The 23,921-nt window shown below is 34.9% G+C and overlaps 3 protein-coding genes and 1 non-coding gene across 4 annotated transcripts in view; 2 read left to right on the top strand and 2 right to left on the bottom strand.

Moving 5' to 3' along the window:
• Positions 1-296: 296 nt before the first annotated feature.
• LOC120135215 lies at positions 297-5,202 on the bottom strand. Its single transcript, XM_039151529.1, has 12 exons — positions 5,096-5,202; positions 4,923-4,999; positions 4,748-4,828; positions 4,510-4,638; positions 4,333-4,419; positions 4,106-4,140; positions 1,595-1,705; positions 1,442-1,511; positions 1,288-1,357; positions 1,145-1,194; positions 675-913; positions 297-447 (listed from the first exon to the last, which is right to left on the bottom strand). Exons 1-11 carry the CDS (start codon positions 5,178-5,180, stop codon positions 833-835), a joined length of 876 nt encoding a protein of 291 aa, XP_039007460.1. The 5' UTR covers positions 5,181-5,202; the 3' UTR covers positions 297-447; positions 675-832.
• A 2,065-nt stretch (positions 5,203-7,267) lies between these two features.
• On the top strand, positions 7,268-10,724 carry LOC120136190 (probable beta-1,4-xylosyltransferase IRX9H). The gene is made up of 5 exons (XM_039152298.1): positions 7,268-7,550; positions 7,692-8,833; positions 8,941-9,190; positions 9,636-9,844; positions 10,339-10,724. Exons 2-4 carry the CDS (start codon positions 7,923-7,925, stop codon positions 9,804-9,806), a joined length of 1,332 nt encoding a protein of 443 aa, XP_039008229.1. The 5' UTR covers positions 7,268-7,550; positions 7,692-7,922; the 3' UTR covers positions 9,807-9,844; positions 10,339-10,724.
• Positions 9,942-23,921, bottom strand: part of LOC120136539 (protein NRT1/ PTR FAMILY 1.2-like) — a 29,793-nt gene continuing 15,813 nt past the window's right edge. The window contains exons 7-8 of the mRNA XM_039152541.1: positions 10,297-10,393; positions 9,942-10,161 (exon numbers count right to left, since the gene is read on the bottom strand). Coding sequence (XP_039008472.1) covers positions 9,942-10,161; positions 10,297-10,393 — 317 coding nt within the window. The remainder of the gene's footprint in view (positions 10,162-10,296; positions 10,394-23,921) is intronic.
• On the top strand, positions 11,182-11,263 carry TRNAS-CGA. Its single transcript has one exon. It is a non-coding gene; the product is annotated as a tRNA-Ser (tRNA).

The raw sequence follows: 23,921 nt of genomic DNA, 5'->3' as shown, positions 1-23,921 counted from the left end.
GTCTATGGTTTGTTTCTGTTTATAACAGGTTTTTTTATGCTTAAATTAGATCATTGTATTTTTCAGGTAGACACCCTTGTAAGTAACAGCATGACACATTTTACTCTAGGAAATCATTGATTTAGTTTGTACATCTTATTATTTTTAGTTCTATTATAATCTCTCTCTTTTTCACATATAAATGTGTCAACCTAAACTAAATCGTAAAATGGTGACGCCGAAAGAGAATAAAATAAAATAATAATAAAATGACCGCTGGAACCACTTCAATACCACGCAGAGTTCATTACATTATTCAAAAGTACAGTTCCAACAACAACAAAACAGTTACAGAAATCATAACTCGAACGATAAATACAACTACTTGAGGAACCGGTCGAACCAATCACTCGCTTCTTTCACCATAAATGGTGTCATTTGATGCCCAGTTTCAGGCTGTGCCATGACCTGCAGAGTCGGGATGCAAAAAAAGATATTATATAAATTATAAAACCATCAAAACTCCAGTGAAGCTGAAATCTCATCGTAAATACTAAACTATGCATTCCAAGATGGAAAACAAACATATGCATCTATCACGTCAATTTCTAAACACACATGATAGCTTGAACGAACAATCTTGCTTATTGGGGTGTATTTTGGACAATTCAGAGTTCTTTAAATTCAATCCATACCTTGAACTTATCTGAACAATGGGTCTCTTTATAGGCCTTGCCTGTTCTTATCTTGGGAGTTTCTAGGCCAGCGATGGGGCAAGGTCATCTTTAGCTCCTAAAGGTTGTCAAAGCCGATGAGAAAAATTAAAGGCGAGTATAAAAAACCAACAGTAAAATTAAAACTTCCAGAGCAATTCATTTATCCGGGACCGTGCATCGAACTGGGAGGCTAGACCAGGAGCAATCCTATCCCAAACCTGGTCAGAAAAGTAGAACCATAAATGTGATCGACATCAGGTAACAACGAGATAAAAGGTCACGGGCTTGTAAATTTAAGTTCAACTATTTACATAAAATGATGTTCAGGATAAGTGTAACATACAAAATAAGACAAAGAAAGGGCATCAAAAGACTTTAAAGAAGGGCTAATAGTTTTATGAAGGGCCAATTGGCATAAGTCTGCAAAGGAGCAAGAAAAAATAACTGACCTTCTCCACCACTTTGTCAATTTTATTCTTGCCTAAATCGTTCCTGGCTTCTGTAACAAATTTATTTAAAAATGTCAGAGAAATCAAACATATTGAAAACAAAGCTCATCACATTATTTTCCAGGAATCTTAGTGCAAAATACCTTCAAAGACGGCCTTAATACTGTTAACTCGAGCCTCCCACTTGTCATTCTCTATTGCCCATCGAAATCCCTTCAAATATATAACATGATATTGCTTAATAACTAGAAAAAATGATGGGAAAAATGCTTACATGAATTGTAAATTTCCTATTACCTGAACACCAATAATTGGGGCTGCCACTGCATAGCGGGTGTCCGCAAAAGCAGCAAGCCACGCATGCATCCTGCATTCCATGATATTCACATAAACTCAATATACAACAATGAGCAAATATTTAATATTTCAGTCCTTCAAATCTCAGTCAACAAACCTCCAAGTGATTCGCCAGTAATCCCAATCTTACTAGGATCTATGTCCTCTCTCTGCGTTAAATAATCTGCAAGCTTTATTAAGTCCCAAACCCGAAATATGAACAACCTTAAATGAACTGACATGCTCAAAAAAGAAAAAGTCTTAAGGACTAAAATCATATTGACAGCTTAAAGTATCATCTCTTACAATGCAAATTAAAGAACAGAACTTCAACAGTTTCTCACAACCGCAATTATCTATCAAAAAATTATTACAGTAACAGAGCACATTGAACATATAGATAAATCCAATGGAACACGAAGGGCTCACTGTATCGAATATAAATGGCATTGTAACATCCTAATTATCGGGTCAGTGACCAGAATGTAAGATTGTTAAACTCAGTGGTTTAATTAGAATAATTTAAAAAATTTAAGGATTTATGGTAGAATTTCTACGTAGGACTTGATAGAAATTTTGGTTTAGTGCAAAGGGCATTATGGTCTTTTTATGTTAAAGGATAATTATCTCATTTATTAAGGATTAAGCACGTGGAAAATGGAGATATCTGGAACCTTTCTTGCTCTCTTCTTCTTCGTGTCGTGTATTTCTCCATTAAAGGTAAAATTCTGAAATTTTTGGATTTCCTTTAAATCTTGGTGTGGTAATGAAAGTTTGGATGTTATATAAGCTTAAGGAAAGCTTGTAATATATTAAAACAACAAGATGAGTAAATTAGAAAAGGATTTGTAAAATGGGTTTTGAAATAATTGTTGATATAGTGTAGTTTTTGGAGTTTTACTTAGATATTTGACTTGTCAATAATCCATTTAAGAAGGTAGGAGTAATATAAATGATTAAGAATATGTTTGAAATATTTATATGATTTTGAGATTTAAGTGTTTAGACAAGATTTTGGATAATTAAGAGTAGTAAATGAGGACAAGTTGGTTTGGAAGTATAAGGGTGAGCTTAAGGGCTTAATGTGTGATGAATATAAGAGATTTAGGAGGATTTTGGTTGATTTTTTAATTGAAAATAATCATTTGGGCATAGAGTGTTGGTACCGTTAGAACAGTATCGATACTTCAAGGGTTAAATATGTGGTTTTCTAAGGGTGATATCGATACCGGGTGAAGAAGGTATCGATACTGGGTTGGTAGTATCGATACCATGAGTATGTTATCGATACCATTTTCAAGATACAATTCCAGAACCTCGGAATGATATTGGTACCGTAATGAGGTATCAATACCCCTGAAGGGAAATATCGGTACTGTAGTGGTAGTACCGATACTTCTAGGCATGAAATGAAAATTTAGTGTTTCTTTCATCATAAGTTATTATGATTGGATATAAGTGATTCGAAGTACGATATTGATTTTCAATTGTTTTGTGTAGTTGTTGAACATAAGCAACTTCCGGTCAGCTCGACATTTTAAGTACCGATTCAAAAGTGTTAAGGATTTCGCTTAGGACTTCAGTGAGGCCAAGGTGAGTGTAACTTCTCGATTTTGTAACATAATTGAGGAAGGCTTGCGATAAACCAACCTCAGTGTTTTCTATCGAAAACTTTACAATTTCTTTTATGTTATATTTCAATAATTTATTCAATTTATATTATATAAGTTATGTTTTATGATTATATGATTATGGAAATGTGATATTTGAGCAAGTGTATCCGAAAAGACTCTATGTGAAAGTAACTATGTGAATAAGAGACACTTCGAATAATGATTGAAATAATTATGTGAATAATAGCCCAAGGTATATGTATGAGGATTAGAGGTATAATTGGCATGCCAAGAGTCGAGGGTTTTATGTGGTCATTCGGGACAATTATGTGGCACTTCGGTGCAAACCTATGTGGTCCTTCGGGACAATTATGTGGGAATTCGGTGCAAATTACGAGTTGTGGTGACAACATTAGTGCACAACCTCAATGTACTCAAATACCTAGAGTTCTCATTAGTTTACATTGGGCATTTGAAACAAAGCTATAGAAAGTGAATAATATACATAAGTGTACCTTTTTGAAATGGAAAATAATGGGAGTTCTTTATAAAATGTTTCGATAAAAACAAATAAGATTTCGTTTATCAAGTTAGTACTCTAGTATTTGCCTCACTAAGTCACCAACTTAGCGCGTGATTTCCTCACGCATAGGTTTGAAGAAAGCAGAAGACTGAGTTATTGAGGATAGCATACCTTGTAAAGATCATATCAAGACGAATTAAATGTAGGTTTTTGTTAATTTTGTAAACTGTTGGCATGGATTTTACGTTTAATTTGAAATGCTCTAATCTATTTTATAAACTCATATATTTTGTATTTATGTAAATTATAATAGTTTTTACATAAATATGAATGTGAAACTATTATCTTATTTAAGTTAAGGTTTATACCTTTTTATCTTGATCAAAAATTTTAAATTATTCTTATTTGTTAATTACATCTATTTTGAAAAGTTAACGTGACACCTCGGATTCGTATCCGAGTCGAGTACGGGTTAGGGGTGTTACATGCATCGTATCCCCATTTTTCCATGATGATACCAGAGCCTGCAGATAGATAGCCTAATCGCATTATAACCACATTCCAAGCGGTTTATTTCAAAATATAATGACAAAATTGTACACATAAGAACTAAAGCTTCTAAGAACTTTTCATGGGTACCCAGTTCATTAATACAAGCCAATTAAACTAGATAGCCCTGGTTAAAGAAAAATAAAAGTAAGACAGAATTTACATACATCTTTACAAGTGGTTAGACCAGTGGCACGTTCGCCGTGGTAGCGGGAATCGACAGCAATGGTTACATATCTCCGTGAAGCATAAGCCTGAAACAAGAAAAAACAGAACTCTCCGTATCAAATTATAGCTAACGAAAGAAGAGCCGGAGAAATTCAAAGGTTAGGTTTCAGCTTTACCTCAAGCAATGGACTTAACCACTCTTTGCATTCATGTGTACTATGCAGAAAAACAACAGCAGGCCTACTTCCGATATTGCTTTCTTTCATGCTTACTATTAACAAGGGCAATTTCCCTTGATCTCCTGCCTATAAATGACCAAATACAACTGGCTTTCTTCAATACATACTTACATATATATTATATATATACATGTATATATAATTAAGTTAGCTTATATTAAAGTTTTTTTACTACCTCGGTATAGAAATAAAGATTTTCCTCTTTAAGTGGTTCCTTAAGGTTTTCAATGTTGGCCTTTGGACAAGACTCCATTGCCTGGTAAAATTGCATGAAGAAATGTCAATGAAATTTTTGTTTTTGAATATGTTGTTAATCACAGTAAAAAGAATATCATCAAGGATGATTTTACCTCACTGAAAGTTGGGGGAGGAACTTCTTGATAAAGAGGGTAAACTACAAGATTTGCAGGTTCCACAATCAAAGGAACTGAGAAATTAAAGAAAAAAACATTAATAAATTCCCCATAGACAAAGGAACAGTGTAGGAAACATGTTTTGAGAAATTTATGGGTTTCGATTTAACCTTGAGAATTTCGTCTACTACGAAGTAGTTGCAGGAACTGAGATCGAAGTGTTTCACCATCGCTAACTGTGCCGTTGACTTCCATTCCTGCTGCACTCACATTGCTGCTTGCTAAGTTTACAATTTATAGGGAATGAATTTTGGAAGGTGGGCTCGCACGTGTGATATGTGAGACACGTGTCTCGTAGTTGGAGCACAATTTTTATTTTAGATATAGTAGGCCGTGGAAGGTGAGAAATCAGAAAACACCATTCTTCTTTATTATGGAAATAAGAAAAGTATAGTGTAATTGTAATATAACATACAATTACAAGTTTAATGACTAATGTCGTAATTTAACCTAAAAAACCCAAACCATTTAATATCAAAAGGAAGGCCCAAATGAAAATGTAACAGTTTTTGCTTTTGGGTACATCATTGTAACGTTGTTCTGGGTAAGGGGGGGGGGGGGGAAGAGGGACGAAACGAAGAAAAAAGGGCCCTCATGCCATTTCTTTTAGCTTTCATTTCAGTTCAAAGGAAATCCAGATTGCTATGTTGCTATGAAGCTCCGCCGTTGACCAATTCATGATGACACTCTGAGCAATTTGGACAGTTGCAGCTGAAGGATAATGGCGATGGTATAAATTTGGTGGTTTTGCGTAGTAAAAAATCACAGCTTCATTTTGCCACCATGATCATGCAGAAGATGGTCACATTTTATTCATTAAACAATCAATTGAAGGTTCAAAATATGAGAAATGGAACAGCCCAAGACGAAAGTAGACTTTTATATTTAAGGGTAAATTTATAATTTAAAAAAAACGAATTTATAAAATTTTAATATGATAAAAATATATCTAAAATACCTGAAAATTAAAATTTTCAGGAGCTATCTCTTGGCCGCTTCTCTCAAGATTCATCATCGGTCCAAAGTGTATTTGTTTCTTTTTATCGTTTATCGTTTGTAACTTTTTTTTTGTAATTTTCCTTCAAGCTTATCTTAATTAAATGAAAATCACTTTATATTCGGCATTATTTTGACTGGAATCTACTTCTGCAATTAATTCATCCCCTTAAATTGTGCAACGGTGATGGCGAATAAACAAGTACCGCAAATTTTGGCTTGGAAACCTCACTGTTTCTTTAGTCAACTCTGGGTGCCTTTTTGCGTAGATACCAAATTATGCATTATAAGAATAAAAACACATAGTCTACCTGTCTGAACATCTCATTAATTCTTTAAAAATGGACGAATTTCTTGAAAAATCACTCTAAACCTTTTTTATTTCATGTCAGACATCATTTAAATTTTATTTCTTAATCTAATACTTTTTTTTAGAAAGACGCGCGTCTTATGTCACGTGGGGTAAGGCACGACCTTAAACGCGCTTTATGAAACGTGTAAAAAATAGGGTGTTAATTTTGTAAATATTTTTAAAATAGTGCCAAATATGTAATTAATTTATGTTATGATGATATTTATGTAAAAATGTCAACTTTATTTATTTATTTTTATGTGTAAAAATTTTTTTTACATTAAAATCTTTGAATATTATTTTACAAATTATTTTATAACTCGACAAATTTTGATTTTTGCATGAAATTACACAATATGTATAATCTAGTATAGGAAAACTTTGAGGGTAAGTATTTTAAAATATGAATAATTTTATAAAAGTTTTATAACTAGTATTTATTTTTCAAAATGATGATGATAATAAATATTTTATAATTTTATAAATTATAAATTATATATATATATATATATATATTTTAAAAATAATTTTATATTCTTTTTGTATTGAATTTTATTCATTTTTAATTCTTTTTATTGACTTAAAAAAAATAATTCATTTAATCTATCAATTGTAATTAAAATTTTATTTTAATATTTTATATTTTTAAACAATTAATATTAAAAGTCAATAAACATTATTAATTTTTAAAAAATAATATCACACAAAAAATAAATCAATAAAATTAACGTTTTTATTGATTTTATTCACTTTTACTTTTTTTATTATATTTTTGTTGATTTTTAAAAAATAAATAATAATTCATTTAATCTATCAATTGTAATTAAAAGTTTAAACGATGTCTAAGTGGGAATAACAAAATTTGGGTTGATTTTCCGGAAAATTCGCCCAAAAAAATGTCAATAATAAAAAAAAATCAACTTAGTGTCTGAATGTTTGTGATTAGGCTCAAGGGACTGTGTGCTCTGAACTGTTTTAAAGTATCTCACTTTATTGCAAGATCTCAAGCAAGGCCATTAAAGAGATTCCTTCAACATCACCTTTTTTAACTCTCCACTTCGACCCTTTATTCAAGGCAAATGAAGATCTGGATAATGTTGTTGACGCTTTTCTTCTTCGTCTTTTGAACTAAAAGCTCTGAGATCAAAGATGATGCTGGTTACCTCTCCTCTGTGACCTTCGGGAAAGAAGACCGAATACCCATTTTCCATTGCAAGGTAATTCGGCTGCTCGTTTTAGTAAGATTGGTGTTTTGGCAAATTTTGGTTTTTGAATCTCATTGTTTTCAGTCAAATCTGATTCTGTAAATGGGGTATCTGGTTCGTCTTTAGTTGCTTTGTCTTTTGATACATTTACAGGCATCATTAGGGTGAGGGGGAAAATTGTGATTTTGAAAATGGATTCGCGTTGCTGAATGTATCCGGTAGGATTGGTTTGATATTTAAAATAAGATATATTCATGGATGTGTAATGGAGCAAGGGGAATACATTGCATATATTGGTAAAGCAAGCGAGCTTGTGATGAATTTAGTTGCTGTCTTAGTGGTGATTTTTTTAATTGATTGAGGAGTAAACCAGATTAGAAATTGATGGCATCCATTAGAAGAACACTGTCTCCCGTGCCTCGACATGGGACTTTAATTGCCGGAGAGGCTGAACGTTCAGCTCCTTCTCCTTTGTCCAAGTCTTCATCATGTAGTCAGAATTCCCCAGCCACTGTTGGATTGCCAATGTCTCCTTTCAGTTTATCGGATTCTCCATCCGTATTTTTCGGTCTTTTCTCACCAAGGTCATATAGGCAACTTGACAGGTCAAAACAGAAAGGACAAGCTTGGAGGAGGGCTGTTTTTCACTTCTCCATTTGTTTCATGGTTGGTTTTTTAATTGGATTTACACCATTCATTTCCATGGACTTTTCCTACATGAATCCCATTTCAAAGTACCAGGCATTCTCTTTCGAGGTAGTATCGACTGTTGGGAATTTTCAACCACACAACAATTCTGAAAGGAATGTAACATCAACGATGAACAACCCAGGGATTGGTAATAACTTCACACTGGAGGGATCGGTGCAAAGACAGGAAATGAAAGAAGGGAATTTAGATAACACCCTGACTAATTGGTTGCTCCCACAAGATATAGATCTGGAAACTCGTAAGCTTTTGATAGTTGTGACTCCAACACATGCTGGATCATTTCAAGCCTATTATCTAAACCGTATGGCATACTCATTAAAGCTGGTCCAACCTCCTCTATTGTGGGTAGTTGTGGAGATGACCTCACAGTCTGATGAAGTAGCTGACATCCTAAGAAAGAGTAGTGTAATGTATAGGCATCTTGTTTGCAAGAAAAATCTGACTGATATAAACGACAGAAGAGTTCACCAAAGAAACGAGGCACTATCTCACATTGAAACTCATCGTCTTGATGGAATTCTCTACTTTGCCGATGAAGATAACATATACTCACTTGATCTCTTTGAGCAAATGAGGCATATTAGGTATCTCTTTTATATTTTTATTTTCTGTCAAGTTGTATTCTTTAAATGATCCCTTTTATTTGTGCCTACTACAGCATTTTTTTCTTCATTATGGGCTTTATTTATAGGCGATTTGGGACATGGATTGTGGCCAAACAAGCATCAGACAGAAATAAAGGTACATTGGACGGCCCTGTTTGTAATGGAACTCAAGTCATTGGATGGCACCTAAATGGATCAAGTCGGAGATTCCGAAGATTCCATGCTGAGATGTCAGGGTTTGCCTTCAACAGTACCATACTCTGGGATCCAAAGCGATGGCACCGACCTACTCTTGAACTGATAAGACAGCTTGACACAGCCAAAGATGGTTTCCTCGTTAGTATCTATTGGCTCTTCTTTGGTTGCCCTTAAGTTTCTTATTGTTTCACCTTACTATAGTGGTCACAGCTGTCGTTATTTTTGGATAAATATCAGAGATGTTGACATTTACTGCATCTGCCAATTAAATCAATTTTGGTTGTAACAGTGAGAGAAAAGGATGCCAGCAATGATAAGACAGCTTGACACAGCCAAAGATGGTTTCCTCGTTAGTATATATTGGCGCTTCTTTGGTTGCCCTTAAGTTTCTTATTGTTTCACTTTACTATAGTGGTCACAGCTGTTGTTATTTTTGGATAAATATCAGAGATGTCATTTACTGCATCTGTCCAAAAATTATCCTTTGAATTAGTATTTTGCACTGTAACCTATATTGAAATGCTACATACTGGTGATGGGGATTTCATTTCAAAATTTTAACATTATCGATTTGAATTTGCAGGCAAGCTTGTTTATTGAACTAGTTGTGGAAGACGAAAGCCAGATGGAAGGCTTACCGCAGGACTGCTCAAGAATCATGGTTTGGGAGCTTAATGTTCAACCATCTAATTCCTTCTATCCCAAAAAATGGTCAACGAAGAATAATCTAGACATTATTGCTCCACTTGCATGAAACTCAGTACGTGAAAGGAGTTAATTTTGGTTGGCATGGTGTGTGTCGATTCTTTTCAAGTACTCAAAATACATGCTAAAAAAGTTCCACCTATGACATGCTAAAAATCTAAATGGAAATAAAAGCAATTGTATATTAACTCAAGTTCAGTGTACTCATCGTTGAAGTGAGAAGAATGAATATAAAGGAAAACAAAGCAACATAATGAAAAACCAAACTTTTAGCTGCATTCCCTGTTTCAGGTCCTTTTTCTTTCAAAGTTTTGCCCTGCTGGGCTGATTCATCGAACAATGAATGCTGCATTAGTGCATTGAGATTATCCACCTCCTGACAAGCAGATTTTGCTGGATTCAACCTATAATGGGGTTTCGAATTGTAGCAAGTTAGCAACTTATTTCTAATGATCTTATTCAAAAAAAAAATTTAATGATTTAAAGCAGTATATACAGTACATGCAGGAATGATTAATTGAATGTCTGAAGTTTTATACCTTAGTTTTGATTTATCTGATTTTTCATGTTCGTTGTTGCAGGAAAAGATTGCAAAGAATTGCATATAGTTGTCATCGAAGGAGACTTGTATCTCGACTGAAACCTAAACCAAGTGGCAAACAATTTCCAATTGATGATGTACTTACCTTATAATCGAAAATCTGAGTAATTTGCAGACAAGTGTAAACAAAACCTTTGTCTGGTTTATTATTTTTCCATTTCCGCATTGCCTGCCGAGTTTGGTTGAGAGAATTTCATAGGACTTGCAAGGAGAGGGTGGCCAAATGGAAACCATCCTTGTGTAATGCCGACTGTAACTTTACTTTGGCTCTCATTCTGGTTTTAGCTAATAGCTATTCTTTGGGGGGCACATCTGAAAGCAAAATTTGATTATTCGCATGCTATTACCTCCATATCTGCCTTTAAGCACAAATTTTCTTGCATGTCTCTTATAATTTATTTGATGCAGCTGTGAATTCAGCTGCAAAAATGCCATGTCATAGTAGATAGGGTGACAATTGCCCTGAACTTCTTAGTACTGGCTTAGAACAGGATGCTAGATTGACTACATTAAACAACTATAATGGTTCCATATTAGATGATGAGTTTAATCTTTTGTTAGTTTAACAATGAATGGTTTGTTCCATTCTTCTCTTTTTTTTTCAGTAATAAACTTCCATTCTCGGAAGAGACAAGTAAAGGGAGCAAACGATTCTTTAAAAGTTATGAAGCTGGCAAAACTTATGAAGGCAAACTCTACCATCGTGACATGTTAAACTGTAAAAAGATTCCTACTTTGATACCTTGAAATGTATTTCAATGAAAGGGTTGCTCAATGATTACAGTATTCTTTAATTAAAGAATTATCCTCTTAACATCCTAAAGTCGATATGTCCGAGTGGTTAAGGAGACAGACTCGAAATCTGTTGGGCATTGCCTGCGCAGGTTCGAATCCTGCTGTCGACGCTGTTATAAATTTTCTTTACCCTCCTGTATTTATTAGGCACCTTTGCACGATGTACGTGAAGGGTTGCAGTAAATAAAACTTTTACTACATTAATCTCTCTTAACGATTAGCAATGCTTCGTTACATGAATTAGCTTATCATATATATAGAGAGAGAGGTTTGCTGCAATTGTATTGAGATGTTCAGTAAATTGTTATCGGTTTTATTCTTTCTTTACGTTGTTGACATGCCTTTAAGATATATGCACAAAAAAGGGTATATGAATTCGGGAGAATGAGTGCAACTCACTTCATTCTCTTCTTCAAATTGTGCTCTTTTCTTCACCATCTCAACAAACCCATGGTTCCATGTCCAATGATCATTATTTTCCCAACCTAGAGTTGATCCTTCTCGCATTGCTCTATGGCTCCTTCATTGCCTGCGTTCTTCTCGTGGCTTCCTTTCTCATTCTAATCATCTTCTTGCTCACTTTCTCTCTCTCCATCTTCTCCATTGTTTTCATCGATATATTTAATTTATTTTCCTTGTTTTCTCAGTTCGTTGGATCCATAGAGGCTGATGTTGAACTGGGTTTCGTTCTGATACTTTGTTTGTTCTTTCAATATGCTATTACGCTGCTTCGGCTTCAAAGCCCTCATTTTGATCGCTTGGCTTCTCAACTACGAGTTACCATGAACCGTCTCGACGCTCGGCAGCTGGTCAACACCAGAAGAACGCAGTCGTAAATTTGACCCCCAAAAAAATCAGTAACATTTATATTATTGCATATATAGAAGAATCATTATAATCATCTAAAGTATGCATGCAACTCAATAATATTCATTTCATGCACTGTTATTTTGCCCGTCTAATCTTACACCGTCTAGTTCTTCTGTATTATAGGATATTTGGTTTAAAAGATGATTTTAATTCCGATAAAGTTAAGAATATATATTTATTTGATAAGATATATATATTTATGATTATTTTTTGTTATAATCATTGATATCCGATCTATTAATTGATTAATTCGAACAGTAAAGGCGAAGGCGACTCTCCTAATCGAGTTTGCTCCATTCACAAATGCCAATATTCAAACTCCTGATATTGCTTAAAGAATCTAATGTCTCATCCCACTTAATTAATTAGTTGTTGGTATATTATTTATAATTTTAATGATCACATTTGAAATTTTAAAATATTATCATCTAAATTGAGATAAATTATTCATTAAATAAAATTAAGTTAAATAAAGTATATCTTAAATAATATAATATATGTTAAAAGAAATTAAACTTTTAATAATGTGTTCATATTTTACGTACGCACACTGCTCGAATTTAGTATACAAAATACTCAAAACGGATAATTAGGATACAAGTTGCCATTTGCCGGTTAATCTCTAGCCGTTGCCTTTGGCGGCGGCCCCAACCCTGCTTCACTTAATTTTTCAGGTTAACTACCCTATTCACCACTGTACAATGACTATGTTTTAGTTTTGATCACTAAACAATTTAAATTTTGGGTAAATTATACGTTTGGTAACTAAACTTTACTTCTCTCCTATTTCACTCACTGTACTTTCAATTTTTTAATTTTACTCATTGAACTTTATAGATTGATTTTTTGTCACTCCTCCGTTAAATGATTAAACGACGTTATGACATGAAGACTTACGTCAAAGCATCGTCATTTTGAATTCTTCAAAAAAAATATTAGACTAAAACGACATCGTTTTGATTCAAATACGACCATGCCATAACGTTGTTAATTTTTTAACGGTAGAGTGACAAAAAAATTCAATCTATAAAGGCAAGTGAGTAAATTGAAAAAAATGAAAGTACTGAGTGAAATAGGAGAGATAGTAAAGTTTAATTACCAAACTTGTAGTTTACCCTTAAAATTTTTAATTGGAATAAAAAAATAAATTTGTTTATTTATATTTACACATTTAATTAATATAATCTTAATTTTAAATAATTTAACAAATTTAACTTTTTTATTTATAAATTTTATTAATTTCATCCTCAAGTACATAATCATCATCATCCCTACTAAACCATTCGAACCACCATCACCTCCGCTCTCCAAAATCACCACAGTTTCCTCATACTCATCAAACGCATAATAACAATTATTTCATTTTACAACATTTTTATTGAATCTTCATGTCAGACAAAAATCATATGTCCAACACCAAATCTATTCCTCAAAGGTAATTCAGATTTTAATCCAGATCACTGTTAACAACATCAATCTCATTTGACTCCACGTCATGACATTAGTGATTTAGAAAACGAAGGTGATGGTGGTTTAGGTGACTTGGCATAGGGGTGTAAACGAGTCGAGTCGAGCTCGAGTATTGCTGAGCTCGACTCGGCTCGAAAACTCGCGACCTTAAAATTTTTAAGCTCGACTCGAGCTCGAAATCATGAATTGAAGCTCGTGAGCAGCTCGAAATAAAAAAAAAATCTTAAACTTAACTATATTGAACCCTCAAACTCGAACTCGAACCTAAACCTCAAATACATGAAAGTCTTACTATATTTTTAAAAAAATCAACACATAAATGTTAATATTATTAATAATTTATTTTTTAAAATAAAATATTAATATATTATATTTTCGAGCTGCTTACGAGCTTTTCGAGTTGAGTATCAATTAGCTCGTTTTGGTTCGTTAAGAATTCGAGTCGAGTCCATTCGATCCGAGTATTTATTGAGCCTTGACCGAGTCGATCTCGAGTAGCTCGCGAACTGTCTCATCTCATTTACAGTCCTAAGTCTTGGCAGAACATGATGATTATGTGTTTGAAGATGAGAAAAAAATTTAAATAAAAAAGTTAAATTATTTAATTGTTTAGAATATAATTAGATTGATTGAATATGTAAATGTAAAGGATTAAAATTATTATTATCTTAATTGAAAATGTCATTTTTTTCATTATTTATTTAATGATCGATGACTTAATTGGTTAATTTTTGTAATGTTAGTGTTTTAATTAAAATTTTTATTTAGTGGTCAAAGTAAAATAAAGTTATAACTCAATGATGAATTGGATAATTTACTCCATTTCTTGTATTTATTAAAAGACTTAATGTAAAAAAAAGTATCCAAAGTTAACTTTAAGTGCTTAAAGATTTTTTTTGTTAAAAATATGTGTCTAATGTTTATAACGTTTCAAATTATACTCTAATTTTTTTAAAATTATAAAAGAACCTAAAATTTCAAATAACCCTAATTTTAATCCCCTCACTACCATTGGCCGCCATAATCGTCACCGATTTATTGAAATCTTGACGGTTTCCAACTGCCTAAACACCCAACGATCAAACCCTTATGATTCAAACTACGATTGCAGTAAAAAGTGGGCGATTGCAACGACTTATTGATCACAACTAAGGGTGATGATTCCAACTATTCCTCCCGTCGTGCCCTGGAATCCAATTAAATGAAGTAGCATGCGACAAAGGGCGATGACCAAGCCACATCAGCGGCGGTCAGCGTGGTAAAGAGGTTTTGAATTAAGATTTTTAGATTTTTGGGTTTTTTTTAGATTTAAGAAACTTTTGAGATTTTTTTTTCATAAATAAATTTAATAGCAGACAACATCGACATCGGATGGTAAAGAGGTTTGAATTAATATTTTTAATGTTTTAAATTTTTATTTAGATTTAAGAAGATTTTGAGTTTTTAAAAATAAATTTAACATCAAACAACATCGACTACATTCAACGTAGGAAAAAGAGTTGGAATTAGATTTTTGGATTTTTTGAGAAAATAACCTCAGTGACAAAAAATCCCATATAATATACGATTTTAACCAACTTTTTCCGGATTTGCCAAAATGACCAACAAAATCGCAATGTGATCGCTAATTCGCAACGCGATCTCCATTATCGCAAATCAGTTTCCAGAATCGCAACGCGATTATGACTTTCCCAATTCGCAATGCGATTTTCCCAATTCGCAATGCGAATAAGTAAATCGCAATGCGAATTTGGAAAATCGCAATGCGATACTGACTATCGCAATGCGAATTTGGAAAATCGCAACGCGGTACTGACTATCGCAACGCGATAATATAAAATCGCAACGCGATACTGACTTTCGCAACTCGATACTTAATTTCGCAACTCAATACTGACTTTCGCAACGAGATAATACATAATCGCAATGCGATTTTCAAAGCGCCGTTAGTATCGCAAAGCGTATTTTATTTTCAAATTCCAAACACGAATATTAATGTATTGGAACACTGAACCGTCCACAGTATATCCCGTAATCGCAACTCATAACCTAAAACCTAAAATCACAACTCAGTCCCATCTCCATCTCTCACTCTCTCACCCATCTCCGACGAAATCCGTCCCCATCTCCGGCGAAATCCGTCTATCTCCATCTCTCAAAGCCACCCTCACAATCAGAAATGGAAAATCAACCAAATCAACCACCAAGGGTTAGTTTTTTTAATTATTTTCTTTTTGAAATTTTTGCATTATTATTAGTTTTTTCATATTAAAATTGATGATAAGTTTACTGGTAATTTCAATAATAGATTAACCATTTCACTTAGATTGCTTATTAAATCAACCGAGAATCGCAACGCGAAATGAAAATCGCAACGACAAAATCGCAACGCGATTTTATTCTCTCATTGCGATAGTCAAATTCGCGTTGCGATTTTCATTTTCGTGTTACGATTTTCATTTTCAGAAACTATTCTTCTTCTGCAAATTGAAACTTGAATGAATTGCATTACTTCAACCAAAAAACAAAGACAAATAAGAAACTCACAGTGTTGCAAATTTAAGTTTGAAGAATAAACTACTACTCTTTATGTTTATTATTGTTTTTGGTATATCTTCACAGTGTAGTTTTTGGTATATCTAACTTAGTATGTTTATTGTTTTTGTAGAACTTTTATTCGGCTCAATTGACCTTAAGAAATAAAGTCAGCCTGGCCAAAACAATTGCGTCGAAGCTTTCACCTGCACAAAGAAAAATGTTCGAGGATACTTGCTTCGGGCCATGGCTGAAAGTACAACATCCCGGTGGAGATTCGATGTTGACACACCTGTTTCTTCAAACCACGACTAGGGATCTACCAGATACTATACAACGTCGTGATGAAGAGATATGGTTTGATTTTCCACCGGCGTATACGTGTTTTGGGCAGGAGGAGTTTTGCTTAATCACCGGTCTACGCTTCGGACACGATGATGTAGGTCGGTACACTAGACACATTACTCGCCCATCATGGTTATCCCGGGTTTTTCCTGAGCTGGAGAGGCCGAATCTACACGTGGAAGACCTGACGATATTATTGAATAAAAAAGATGGTTTTACTCGGATGGATGACGTCGATGTTGTCCGAGTATGCCTTCTAATACTTTTGCATGCCGGCTTTTTAGGCAGAGAGGCCAGACAACCTATTCCGAATGATCTAATCAAATTGGTAGAAGACCTAAATGCGTGGAACATGTTTCCATATGGCTCGTATTTATGGAAAGCTATATGGAATAAGTTATCGTCTGCCTTGGATGATCGAAAAAGTTTGCATGGCGATGGTTCCAAATACACTTTGACAGGCTTTATTTGGGCCTTTAAGGTAAGAATTTTTATATAATGTTTCCAAAATTATAAGTAATTATTTAACAATTACTAATGTTTGTTATTATATTGTTTGTAGATTTGGATATTTGAGGCCTTTCCCGCCATGAAGACATATGCAATAAAAACTTCAAATGATATTCCCAGGGCTATTTCCTGGAAGAGGAAACATACCTTGCAATGGGAAGATTTACTACGGTATACGACAATAAATAATATAAGTTAACATAAATGCTACCATATGTTTATAAACAAGTTATTACTAGTACACGTTTAACTTTGTTTGAGCTTTTATATTGTTAGGAGGCCAACACTCCATTACAGAGGCTGACACCCACGGAAGCTGAGCTTGCCACTGATTGTTGGCAAGCTAGTAAGCATTTTTTTGATGGCATGGATGATGAGCAGCCTCCACTTCGGGAGCCATCACCTCACCCAGAGCTATCACCTCACTCAGAGCCATCGCCTGATCGACCCGACTATACACCTCCACAACGATAGCCATCACCTATTCTATCACATCATCGAGCCTCTTCTCCACCATCACCTCAAGATAGGTGACCGACAAAGATGCCACGATGTTTATCTCCCTGTTCTCCACCTCCACGGGATGAGTTAGGAGAGTTACGTGATGAGTTCAATGCCTTGCGTGAGGAGGTCGGTACTTTACGCAGAGACGATGGTGCATGGCGTGTTGAGGTGTCTACTTTACGCGGTGAGGTAGCCGCTCTACGTGAGATGGTAGCATCGTTGTAGAATGAGGTTCATACTCTACGCAACGAGGTAAGTTTAAGATTTTTCATATTTAACTTGATGATAAATTTACTCGTAATTTCACTTAGATTAACCATTTCACTTAGATTGCTTAATAAATTCATTCGGTTGCTGCCAATACTGCTAAACTGTTTTTGTTAGTATTTGTTATTGATTTTGTTTTTGTCTTTTGGTTGAAGTAATGCAATTCATTCAAGTTTCAATTTGCAGAAGAATAATAGTTTACTTTCGCAACACGAAAATGACTATCGCAACGCGGAAATGGCTATCGCAATGCGAAATGAAAATCGCAACGACAAAATCGCAACGCGAAATGAAAATCGCAATGCGATTTGTGTTTCACGTTGCGATTTTGTCGTTGCAATTTTCATTTCGCATTGCGATAACCATTTCCATGTTGCGATAGTCATTTCCGCGTTGCGATAATCATTTTCTCGTTGCGAAAGTAAGTTTCGTGTTGCGAAAGTAAACTATTCTTCTTCTTGAATGTTTATATATGTTGTCCTTTTAAATGTTTATATAAGTGCTTACTTCTGGAATGTTATCTGATGCATTTTGTGAACTATGATAGAATAATGACTTGGGTGAATACAATGCAAGTTTGAAACATATTTGTCTTTGTTTAATATCATGTCTGTTTATTTACTGATTTATGTATTAATTTTTTTAGCGGTCCGATAAGGTGGATGCTTTACATCGGGTTTTTCTTGCACGACGGAGTTCACGCATCAGACGGCGTGCACGTGCTATTACGTCTCCGTTCACCCCAATGGCGCGAAGACTCCGCAAGAAGAAGCCCGACTCAGCAAGAAGAAGCCTGACTCACTTGTCATTCCTCAAGAGTCCCCTCCAATCGTTCAAGAGGCCCCTATCATCCCTCAAGAGTCCCCCCCCCCACCGTTCAAGAGGCCACTGTCATCGTTGAAGAGGTCCCTCCCACCATTCCAGAGCCCGATTCACATGGGGTAATATATCGAATTATTGAGAAACCCCCACCGTTGCCGGACATGATGGATGAGAGTTGGCTCTCGTATGAGTTACCGGCTAGTACCCTTCCGGTATCTGAAGTGGAGAGGAGACAACTACCGGAAACAATTCTGGATAATACCCTTTGGGCTAAGACCGCAGTTGATTTTTATCTACATGAGCGGAGCCAAGGGTGTTACACTGACATAAGCAAACTCAACGATAAGATGTATTTGTTGCTTAATCGGTCTTGGTGGGGTGTGTTAATAGGGGTTGAAGACATTGGCTATTTCGATGGGGAGGTAAGTCTTATATTTGACTTATATATGATTTTGATTAATTTTTTTTAAAAATTAATGTAATTCACTAATATATGTCTTTTTTTGTAAAACAACATATCGATGCGTGGGTGTCACGTCTTCTAATAATAAGGAAGCTTAGGAAAAATAAAAAAAATTTGCGATATACAATAACGTCGGCGGCTTTTCACGCAGTTCACTTGAAGAATCAACGAGATGAATCATTTTCGTTGGGCAACGGACAAGCTAAACCTTATCCTGCATGGTGGGAGGTCGATAAGGTTAGTGTTTATTTTTTAAAATTTTAAAGGTGTTCATAAATAAGTGCACAAATAAATGAATTATTACTTATGATTGCAGGTGTTTATCCCTGTTTTGGAACGTCGTCATTGGCTTCTCGTCCAACTTCAGCTCCCATCCCTGAAGATAATAGTATATGACAGCATGATAAATTACATATCACTGTCTGATTTGAGAGATATTATCAAGGGATGGAGCTCTCATTTGGCTAAATTCTTGGATGGGATTAATTATTGGACTCATTCTGGACACAAGAAGCCAAAGAAGTTCAATGTCACAGTTGTCAGAGACGAGACCGTGCCACAACAATCGCCGGGAGCCAGAGGGGATTGTGGTTTTCTCGTATGCATGTGCTTGGCGCGTTTGACGACGGGAAGCACAGAGTTTCTACCTCCCACCGATAGAGATAGAGCTGCAGTAGGCTTGTGGTTTCAGCATTATATGGCTAGAGCGATATATTCTAAACGCTGCCTACCTGCATCCGCGTTATGAAAGTATTCATTGTTAATTGGTAAGTCAAATGCAAGTTTTGTTAACATATATACTCCTTTTGGTTTGAAAATGTTTGGTTAAGTACCTATAATTCAATAATTTGCTGTTTGTAGGTTTTAGATGTGTAGGAAGTCTTGTTTGAGCAAATGTTTGGTTTTTGCATGTTAATCCTTAAGTGAGCTACGTGAAATTGATGTACGGGTGCAAAAGTTGATTCATTGATTCAATAATTGATGAGGAAATAAGAATTATTATTTTTTGATTGTTTAATTGATTTGTAAAAAATGATTTGTAAATGTTGATTTGTTTAATTGGTGTGTACATAATTCTTATTTGTGCTTGTTTAATTGATTGAAATGTAATAGTTGATTTGTTGATTTTCAATCTGCATTATGTTGAAGGCAAAACAGACTATCGCAACACGAAACTGACTATCGCAACGAGAAAATCGCAATGCGAAATGAAAATCGCAACGAGAAAATCGCAATGCGATTTTCATTTCGCATTGCGATTTTCTAGTTGCGATAGCTATTTTCGCGTTGCGATAGCCATTTTCGCGTTGCGATTTCCCCGTTGCGATAGTCAAATGAATGTCTAATAAGTAATAACAACTGAACAGATCATAGCAATGTTCAAACTCAAGTTACTAATACAAGCCTAACTGAAAATGTTAAAAGTGCACACATAAAATACACATAATACAACGTTTGCATTTAAAAATCACCTAAGTTAACAGTCCCAAAAGGTAAAGCCGGTTGTGATTGGGATTTTGAAGATGATTGCGATTTTCAGAATCTCGTTACGAAAGTCAGAATCTCGTTGCGATTTTGTATTATCTCGTTGCGATAGTCAGTATCGCATTGCGATTTTCCAAATTCGCATTGCGATTTACTTATTCGCATTGCGAATTAGGAAAATCGCAACGCGATACTTACTTTCGCAACGAGATAATACAGAATTGCAATGCGATTTTCAAAGTTCGCAATAGATTTTAGTTTCGCAACACAAATTTTTTGTGTATATATCTACACAGAAGCAACAACTCATAACCTAAATCTCTAAATCGCAACTCATTCCATCTCCATCTATCACTCTCTCCGGCGACATCCGTTCCTATATCCGTTCCTACATCATTCCCCATCCGGCAACAAGTCTTAGTTTCGCAGCTCGTTTGTTTAGTAAATTAATTTACAACCATGAAATCATCTAATGTTGATCATGTTTGGATAGATTTGTGTTTTGGAGGGTCATGGGAGAATGTCCATGGTGTTTTACAATATATGCCTTTACCCATGAATCTTCAACTAAAACTGTCATTAAAAAAGTTAACTTATGAAACTCTAATGTTACGTGTTTCAAAGAAATTGAATTTAGAGCCCCTAAGTGGATTTAGGCTATCTTATCAGAGAAATTTGTAAAGTTTATTTGTTAACCGACAATGAAGATGTTGAACGATTCATTACTTACATTAGTGTTTCAAGTGATGATGTTGCATTGTATGTTGTTGAACCTAGAAGTAGTATTGTTGGGTCAGTAGCGGGTAGTAATCAACTAAGTTTTTCTCAAAACCCACAACCTTTCTCTAATCCAAATCCCAATCATATTTCAGCACCAAATTCCAGTTTTCGTATTGACCAATTAGACGATGATAAGCCAACAGAAAAAATTGTGAGTACTAGTCAGTATTCGAAATTTGATCTTGGTCAATACCCGGACTTTGATATTGGTCAATACTCGGATTTTGATGATGTTTCAGAAGAAGAAACAGACCCTGCGTGTAATGATTTTGATATTGGTCAATACCCGAATTTTGATGATGAAACAACCGTTGCCAAGGAAGATGTTGTTGATGATAATGAGGAGGAAGTTACGACTGTGAATGAACATGTTGAACATCCATTCTGTAATTCATATAATCCTGAAGAAGAAAAAGAAGAAGAAAAAGTCCCCGAAGAAAAGAAAATGCCACGGGAGTATAACTGGAATATGCCAGAATTACTTCAGATACCGGAAGAAGAGTTGGTAAAGAAAGCAGTTGATTGTTACACAAAAGTTATTCGTATCAAGAAAGATGATTGTTTTGATACAAAGGAAGACTTGAAGATAGCTTTGTATACAAAATGTGTGGAAGATGGCTATCAACTAAAAGTTAACAAATCAAGCAAAGATCGTTTCGAAACAAGGTGTATGATTGACAAAAACTGTACGTGGCGTATGATTGCAAAGAGGATAAAAAGATTGCGAAATGTTTCAAGTTAGGACTTTTATTGATAAACATACATGTTCAAGAACCCAAGTTTTTCCTCACCATAGACAGGCAAACAAAAAGGTGTTGGGTGGTTTTCTGGTTGAGTTAATGTTTTTGAATGGCAGGGTATATCGGGGACATGAAATTATGACTGCCATAAATGCTCGGTTCAAGATTAGTATATCATATTCTCAAGCTTGGAGAGCCAAATGTTATGCCTTGGAATTGTTAAGGGGGTCGCCAGAAGCATCGTTTGCCCAACTGCCGGCTTATTGTCACAATTTAAAGCTAAAAAATCCTGGGTCGGTAACTCATATCAAAACAGATAGAGATGGACGCTTTGAGTTGCTGTTTATCGCCATTGGTGTTGCGGTTAGTAAATCAATATAATTCTGTTGACTCATTTTTGTTAGTTACATGCATTTCACATTTAAATGATTATATTTCTTGTGTATATTATTTTGTAGATTCGTTCGTTTATTACTTGCATGCGCCCAGTTATTATAGTTGACGGAGCACATTTGAAAGGTCGATACCTTGGAGTAAACTTATTAGCAGTAGCCATGGATGCTAACAATGGGATATTGCCAATAGCTTACGGGGTTGGCAAATCTGAAACCTCTGATTCATGGACATGGTTTATGGGGCATCTTAGGGATTGCATAGGTCCTATTAGCAATCTGACAATCATATCCGATAGGGCAAACTCAATTGACAACGCTGTTAGAAGGTGTTTCCCAGATGCTTTTCATGGACTTTGTGGTGTTCATTTGTATAGAAATCTAAAATCAAGGTCTGCTGGTATAAAAAAGCACAAATGGACATACTGGAAGGCTGTAAAAGCTTATCGGGAAGTGGATTTCAATAAGCATATAAACTGTTTAAGACGTGTTTTGCCTCAGTGTGCTCAAACACTAGAAGATGTCGGGTTTGAAAGATGGTCAAGAGTACATCAACTTGAAGCAAGATATGGTTTCATAACGTCTAATAGTGCAGAATCAATCAACGCTCTAAGTCGTCATTCCCGGAAATTACCCATTACTATGTTAATGGAGTTTTTTCGAGCCTCTATTCAACAGTGGTACTACAAGAAAAGAAACCATGTAGATATTATTTCTTTGAATTCGTAACTTATCATATATTTTACTAAGTATTATTTATTTAAATTTACAGGAACATTGGAACATCGTGTTACACAATGGACTGAAAAAAAGATAATGAAACGTGTTGTGAAGTCAACGTCATGGAGAGTTGAACAATGTTCAAACACTTTGTTTGAAGTACTCGATAATTACTTAAATGGGCTTGTCGATCTAAATGCAAGGACGTGTAGTTGTATGAAATGGCAAACATCTGGTTATCCGTATGACCATGTTATAAAAGTTGCTCTTCATCTAAACCAAGATGATTCAAGCACATACGCTATGGATTGCTACACTACAGAAGTATATCGACAGACTTATGGCGAGATTGTCTACCCTATTCCACATCCTTCTGAGTGGGATATACCAGATGACTTACAAACAGATTTGCCACCAGCCATGGACAGAAGGCTACCTGGCCGACCAAAAAGTCACGATCGTATACCGTCTAAGGGTGAAGAGAAGAAGAGATTGACATGTAGTCGGTGCAAGGAAAGTGGTCATACAAGGTTGACATGTGGATCACCAGTGCCATCACAATCATCTTTTCCTCTACCAAAATATGGATCATCATCAAAATCCAAAGCTCATATGGTATCAAGAAAAAGGCAATCAAAATCGCAATCATCTTTAAAATCCCAATCACAACTGGCTTCACCTTTTGGGACTGTTAACTTAGGTGATTTTTAAATGCAAACGTTGTATTATGTAGATTTTATGTGTGAACTTTTAACATTTTCAGTTAGGCATGTATTAGAAACTTGAGTTTGAAAATTGCTATGATCTGTTCAGTTGTTATCACTTAATAGGCAATCATCTTAATGTCTATCGCAACGCGGAAATT

Source organism: Hibiscus syriacus, unplaced genomic scaffold, assembly GCF_006381635.1.
Source record: "Hibiscus syriacus cultivar Baekdansim isolate YM2019G1 unplaced genomic scaffold, ASM638163v2 tig00001825_pilon, whole genome shotgun sequence".
Classification (NCBI taxonomy): Eukaryota; Viridiplantae; Streptophyta; class Magnoliopsida; order Malvales; family Malvaceae; genus Hibiscus; species Hibiscus syriacus.
The sequence above is the reverse complement of the archived record's forward strand: the minus strand, read 5'-3'. Positions and strand labels throughout refer to the sequence as shown.

Coding starts and splice junctions, on each gene's coding strand:
- LOC120136190 (XM_039152298.1), top strand. CDS start 7,923: ATGGCATCCATTAGAAGAACACTGTCTCCCGTGCCTCGACATGGGACT. Junction 8,834..8,940: donor GAGCAAATGAGGCATATTAG/GTATCTCTTTTA, acceptor CTTTATTTATAG/GCGATTTGGGACATGGATTG. Junction 9,191..9,635: donor CAGCCAAAGATGGTTTCCTC/GTTAGTATCTAT, acceptor TTGAATTTGCAG/GCAAGCTTGTTTATTGAACT.
- LOC120135215 (XM_039151529.1), bottom strand. CDS start 5,180: ATGGAAGTCAACGGCACAGTTAGCGATGGTGAAACACTTCGATCTCAG. Junction 4,639..4,747: donor ATCTTTATTTCTATACCGAG/GTAGTAAAAAAA, acceptor GGTCATTTATAG/GCAGGAGATCAAGGGAAATT. Junction 4,420..4,509: donor GGTTAAGTCCATTGCTTGAG/GTAAAGCTGAAA, acceptor TTCTTGTTTCAG/GCTTATGCTTCACGGAGATA.